The sequence below is a fragment of the Corvus moneduloides genome, chromosome 14 (assembly GCF_009650955.1).
Source record: "Corvus moneduloides isolate bCorMon1 chromosome 14, bCorMon1.pri, whole genome shotgun sequence".
Taxonomy (NCBI): domain Eukaryota; kingdom Metazoa; phylum Chordata; class Aves; order Passeriformes; family Corvidae; genus Corvus; species Corvus moneduloides.
Genome location: NC_045489.1, coordinates 19,655,906 through 19,662,471, shown reverse-complemented (window position 1 = coordinate 19,662,471; position 6,566 = coordinate 19,655,906). Strand labels below are relative to the sequence as shown.

General features: G+C 54.7%; 1 protein-coding gene across 2 annotated transcripts; it reads right to left on the bottom strand.

Moving 5' to 3' along the window:
• Window positions 1–1,248: 1,248 nt before the first annotated feature.
• GLOD5 (glyoxalase domain containing 5) lies at window positions 1,249–6,532 on the bottom strand. 2 transcript variants are annotated; one of them, XM_032124276.1, is made up of 4 exons: window positions 6,211–6,532; window positions 4,917–5,074; window positions 3,801–3,956; window positions 1,249–3,620 (listed from the first exon to the last, which is right to left on the bottom strand). In XM_032124276.1, the coding sequence occupies exons 2-4, from the start codon at window positions 5,055–5,057 to the stop codon at window positions 3,468–3,470; spliced, it is 450 nt and encodes a 149-aa protein (XP_031980167.1). In that variant the 5' UTR covers window positions 5,058–5,074; window positions 6,211–6,532; the 3' UTR covers window positions 1,249–3,467. The 2 variants fall into 2 exon arrangements, with proteins under 2 accessions (XP_031980167.1, XP_031980166.1); XM_032124275.1 differs by lacking the exon at window positions 6,211–6,532 and having other exon boundaries at window positions 4,917–5,081.
• Window positions 6,533–6,566: the final 34 nt, after the last annotated feature.

The following is a 6,566-nucleotide window of genomic DNA, read 5'->3' as shown; positions in this document are numbered from 1 at the left end:
GGGGACAGCACGGGGAGCTTGGTGCGGGGCTTGTCCTGGTGAAGCTGCGATTCCTTTCTTCATTGGTGCTTTCCTATTGATTCCCAAGGACAGGGAAGTTCCCACCCCTTCCAGTAGATAATTCCAAAGGAACCCACGAGGCAGGAGTTGTGTCTGGGTTAGCACACGGAGTAAACTTCAACTCCTGGTTGGTGCTGGCTGAGGAGCTGAAAGGCCACCACAAATATAAAAGAATTCCCATGGAAATCTCTGAGGATCCTGGGGCATCATCCCGTTCTCCAGAGGGAACAGTGCCTGTGCATTTCTTCCAGCTGGATTCCAAGCTTTTTCTGGGCAGAATGCCTGACCGCCGAGTCTGGGAAGAGGAGGAAGTTCAGCTGCAGAGCCTGTGCTGTTCTTAGTGCTCCTCTGGGCACTTTTGGGCTCGTGGTCAGGCAGTCCCACTGGCCACAGAAAAATCCATCATGGCTGCAAACAGCCCTGCCTGCAGAACTCTCCGGCAGAGAGGGATTGTTTTCCTTTTCCAGTAAAAGCCTCCCATCTCCCCAGCCCTTGGGAAGTGTTTGCCACTCCTCTGTGTACAAAGGATGGTTTGAGGACCCTTGAGACCTGCGTGTCTTTTCTGAAGGAAAGGCGGTTGGGAGGTCAGGAATCCTACACCAGCCCTACACACCAAGAGGTGATCCCTGCCCATCCCAAGGCTGGGCTACACCATCCCTCCTGGCTTTCCCAGCTTTCCCAGGCACCTGCTCAGACCTGGCTCGCCAGGTGGCCCGTGGGCATCTCTGGGAGGTGGCTTGGGCACACACACTGTGAATCCCATTGGGAAATTCCTGTTTCCCTCCCGTGAGACGAAGGGAAGCTCATTGAGACTCAGCTCTAACTCATCTTTGCAGCTGGGATGAAACCTGTGCTCCTGAGCAGCCATTCCCCGGAAGGCTCCTTCCCCTGCATCCTTCCTGCGCAGGGGGATGGAGAACTCAACATTCCTCCACAGGAAACACTGGGATTGCTGATCCGAAGCTCTCCTTTCCAGTATGATCATGATAAAAGTCTGGAATCTGCTGCGGGAATTAGGGTTCAAGAGGGATGAGATGGGAGTAGACAAGAAGGAAGTTCCTTTTCTCTTGCTGGTTGTGGTTTGTGCAGGGAACGAACCATCCAGAAGAAAACTGTATTGCCACCTGTTAATCCACTTTGTCCCACTGTCCAATATTCACAATGAATCTTGCTGAATAAAGAACGGAATTAAATTCATAAAGATTTAATGCTGCATTATGTAAACCATCAGTTTTAATTGGAATACTCAAAATACAGAGGCTTTTCCAATAGACAGGGAGCCCAGCAGAGGTTGGGACAGGGACAGCTGGAATGCTGGCATGTGGCCAGTGGTTTCTCCAGGGAAAAACATTGAGCCTCACAGGTTGCTTCTCCTGGAGACAACAATAACCATCAGGCAGCAAAGCCTGCTGTGCTCCAGCACCATCACTCCAAGAGAAGCTCCTCCATCAGCAACACATTCCAAATACTTGCTACGTTTCCATGACAAATTTCGAGTTTCCTGTGGTTCGGGTCAGGTGTGAGATCCCCAAATGTGTCACTCCATGTTTCACACTCCAGTGAACGGGAAAGCCACGGAACCGGTGCCCTCCAGGCCAGCCAGCAGCTCAGCACTCAGAGGGATCAGTGTGTGGGACAGAACCGAGGTGGGCTCCAGTGGAGGGAGCAAAACCCTGTCCCATGGGCACTGACCCCGTCCCATGGGCACTGACCCCCTCCCATGGGCACTGACCCTCTCCCATGGGCACTGACCCTCTCCTGTAGGGATTGACCCTCTCCTGTAGGGATTGACCCTCTCCCATGGGCACTGACCCTCTCCCGTGGGCACTGACCCCCTCCCATGGGCACTGACCCTCTCCCATGGGCACTGACCCTCTCCTGTAGGGATTGACCCTCTCCCATGTTCTTTGACCCTCTCCCATGGGCACTGACCCTCTCCCGTGGGCACTGACCCTCTCCCATGGGCACTGACCCTCTCCCGTGGGCACTGACACTCTCCCATGGGCACTGACCCTCTCCTGTAGGGATTGACCCTCTCCCATGGGCACTGACCCTCTCCTGTAGGGATTGACCCTCTCCCATGTTCTTTGACCCTCTCCCATGTGCACTGACCCTCTCCCATGGGCCGGACAGGGGTCCCGCGGCAGCCGGGCACGGCCGGGGCACATCAGCACCCTGGAGAGCAGCCGCCGGGCGCTCCGCGGGCGCCGGGGCTGAGGGGACTCCGTCCCTGCCCGGGATCCCTTCCCGGATCTGCATTCACAAGGTAAAGGTGAGGGGATGCCCGTGGTTTCCTCCCATGACATTCCTGTGTTTAGTTCCCACAAACGACTCAATGGAAAGCAGCTCATCCCCACTGATCGTCCAAAGCACTGAATGTTTTGTGACTTCGCCTTTTTTCGCACCATGAAGAGTTTTGGATTTCCCACGAAACTCCAGCAAGGGAAAAATGAGTACGAGTCAGAGATTGTGTCAATTTTATAGAAGATTTGGACTGCAGAGGTCGGAAGAGTCCTCCCTCCTTTCCAGCGCTGTTCCGGTGAGGATATCGGTGCTACCTCAGTGTGGCCAGCCTGGGAACTGCTCTGCTCGAGAATCGCCAGGTCCCTCATTGTTTTATACTTTTAAAGTAACTTGGAAATGGCTTTTTAAATTACTAAAGAAAGAAGAAAACTTAGGACAGTGCCACCAGTACCCAGGTGCCATCAGAGTCAGACTCCCCTGTGTCAGACCATCCTCAATCCCTGCACGAATCCAGGTGAACTCCTGGACTTCTGACCTCTGCCCTCCATGTAGGCACCTCATCCCTGCTTTTTCCAACCCTCACAATTATTGATACAGAGATGAGGGTGAGGATTGGATCTTCAGCTCCAGGAGTTTTTGAGTGTCACACCGAGGCCAAATTCCCAAATCCCAGGTGAGAAGTGTGTTTGGACAGTCACAGCTGGATTTAAACCTCTGCCTTGGTGGGAGAGCCACCAGCACCAGGCAGCTTGAGACAAGGAGCAGGAGGATGAAAGGAAGGGAGACAGAAATTTCCAGCTGTGGAAAAGTGACTCTGAAGAGGAGGGGAGTGACAGGTGGACAGTGTAGGAATGAGGACTTCAACTGCAGCAGAAGGGGTAGCAGGAATTAGGAAAAATGTCCCAACAATTGCAGCGCAGCAGCAGCAGGACAGATCTTCCGCGAAGGCCATGGAGTCTCCGTGGCAGGGATGTATAAAAGCAGGATTCACATCCAGAGCAGAGCAGGCTGCCTTGAGAGAACTCCCGATGTTCCTGCAGCCCTACTTTGTGGCTGGGATTTGAGGCTTGTCCCAGGTTTACACAATTAAAGCTTGGATCTGTAAATGGGCCAGCCAGACCTGGCCTCTGCGCCCTGGGACGCAGGCAGAGCATGGGCTGTGGTCAGGGCTCCCCTTCGGTGTCCACAGCCCCAGCTGTGCAGTACCTGGAAACCTCCACCAAGTTCTCGTCGGGGTCTCGGAAGTAGATGGAGGTTATTGGACCCACAGCACCAGTTCTGGCCACGGGACCTTCTTCAATGGGCACCCCACAGGCCTGGAGGACACAGGAGGGCAGGGGTTTGATGGTCGTCTCATCGCCGCGCCCTCCTCCCCCAGCCTTGGAAACATGAACTGCTGGATGAGACAACCCTGGCATTCCCCAGGAAAGCGTCATTTAGAGGATTCGTGGCCCTTGGGATGCCACCGCCCTGGGGACACCCTGGGCCTGCCTCACCTCCAGATGCTCCAGCAGCTTCTCCAGGGGCGCTGCTGTGATCAGGCAAAAATCCGCAGAGCCGGGCACTGGGCGCCGAGCCTTGGGCTCAAACTCCTGCCCAGCCTCGTGCAGGTTGAACTTCTGCTGGCCGAAACGCAAAGCTTTGCGGTTCCCCTGTTCCCAAAGGAAAAGGCCGAAGTAAAGGAGACTTCCTAGGCTGGAAACCTTCAGCACCCACTCCCCGAGCACTGCTGGAAACCCCGGGGAACCGATGGAGTCCCGCTAACTCAGGGCTTTGCTGGGCCAACCCAAAAACAGATCACTGCAAGGCACTCATTGAGATGTGGAGTGACCCAAGAAACTCCACATTCCAAGAAAACCCACAGCCACATGCAGGATTTCCAAGGGTTTTCAGGAGTGGGGACTCTCCATCCAGCCACACAGCCAAAGGGCAGGCTGGCACTGCAGTGGGGACAAGGCTGAGGAGGTGGGAAGAGGGGCAGGAGGGAGGTTTTGGTGGCTCTTTGCAGGATCTCAAGGAGGTTTCTGCAGGCTCATGTGGCAGCCGAGCCCCCAGGGAAACGCTGAGCAGTGACCACCCAAAGATCAGAGCTGAGTTTGATTTTAAGAGAATTGGTGGAGCAGCAGAGAGGGAAGATCTTAGAAGCTAAAAAGGTGCTGTGTGTTCATCAGGAAAAACGGCAGGAGGTGAGTTGGAATATTAAATATTAAATATTAATATTAAATATTTAATATTAATATAAACATTAAATATTAAACATAAAATATTAAATATTCACCAACCTTTCCTCCCTTCGCCAATGGGAATATCAAAGCAAGAGCCTGTTAGATGTCTTTAGAGGATGTGTGGGTTTGAGGGTTCTCCTTCAGCCCTAGGAATTGTTTTTTCAGAGAATCTTTGGGGTTTTTTTGTCACTTTGACTCCTTTCAGTGTGCTTTGGACTTACCTCTGACTCAGCCTGACTGTCCTGAAATTCAGAGCTTGATGGGCTGCGGCTTCTGCTGGTCCTACCATCTCCCCCTCACTCCCAGAGAACCCATCAGAGATCCACAGGGCCTAGAACCACAGTTCCAGCTCTTCTAGACCCAAACCAAGCCTGTGCCCCACATTACCTTGAAAGTCACCACCTCCATGCCCAGGACTTTGGAATAAAAGGCCACAGTGTCCTCAATGCTCTTCACAGTCAGCACGAGGTGGTCCAGGCGCTGGATGAAACACGAAGGTGGGCTCGTGCCCTCCCCCTTCCAGGACATGCTCTCAGGGCTGGGAACTGGCATGGAAAACCAGAGAATGTGGAAGTTAGGAGCATCCAGCTCTGCAGGGAAATGGGAAATGGTCCAGGGAGCTGAGAGCTGAGTGGGGTTGGCCCAGGTTTTCCTTTGTCCTGCAGGTGGCACAAGTACAGAAGCAATAAATCCTCCTCCCTGCAGGAGCCTCAGGCTCTGGTCTGCCTCTGGTGGCACCTGAGCCTGTCAGAGCCCCCGGCTGGGGCCAGGTGTGGGGGACAGTCTGGGTGACCTCGCTGAGGGCTGGCGGCACCAAGATGCCAGGCTCCCAACACACAAACCCCGTGCGCAGCAAGGACGGGACCACGCGTGTGACCCTTCCTCCAGCCCCCTGCCGGGTCCTCCCACGTGTGGACACTGATCCAGGGGGAGCCAAGCCAGAGAGTGGAGCCCATCTGGGGCCTGGCAGAGCAGCAGGAAACATCGGAGGACATTTCTTGGCATTTGTCTCTAAGCTGCCAGATGTCACCACCAGGCAGAGGGTGAGGCCGGGGGCTCGGGGTGATGCAGCACCAGGGTGTGGGGACTCACCAGCCTGGGCTCACAGAGGTTCCTGGTGGTTTAGGTTGGGTTCAGATCCCCTGGCACTGCCCTTGGCTTTTTGGGACATGGGTTAGGGAGGTGTTGGCAGCGCTGGGGGAATGGTTGGACTCAGTGACCTCAGAGGGCTTTTCCAGCCTAAATGATTCCATGATCCTGCGTGGGAAGTGGTTGGTGAGGAGAGATCGCACAGCCCTGCTGACACAGCAGCAGGGTCAGTGTAAAGCCAGGTGCAGTTTCACCGGGATCTCTGCTCGCTGCAGCCAGAGGAGCCTGTTTGGAGCAAGATCCCATTATCCCATTCCGTGGCATGGCCTGGACTGTGCCAGTGACCACACCAGTTATGGGGGAGCCATCAACAGACCCGGAGGAATCCCTGCCCCTCCTCGCTGGTGTTTGGTGTTCAACAACCTCGGAGCAACCTGGCTCCCTCCCTCTGCAAATCCCTTCACCCCGGGCGTCCTCCCAAACTGCAGCACCTTCGTATCCCAGCCCACAGCTCCCACCTCCTGCCCTCCCCTCCCAGGTGAGCCCCTGAGCCAAAAACTGAAAGGAAACGTGGCTGCAAAATTCCTGTTACCTCCAGCGGGATGAAGAGCTGGGAAGGCAGCACTGGATGGTTCCCTGTGACCGTCCTCTTCCTGCTGGGAGCAGCCACGTCACGGGCAAAAGGGCGGGATTGAAAAGAATGGGATAACGAGATTGGAAACAGGAGCTCTAAACAGTGCTCCCTGCAGAGGTGGACCTTGACCCAAAGGCCAACTGCTTGAAAAATCCCAGAAAAATAATCTGGATTTTTCCCTTTGCAAGGGAAAGCTGGGATTATGTGCTGGTTTAAAGCTCATGCTGGAGAAACAAGGATATCCCTGGAGAAGAGGGGCTGTCCAAGGAGCCACAGCAGCCTCCCACCTCCCTGGCAACGGATGGGGAATCTCC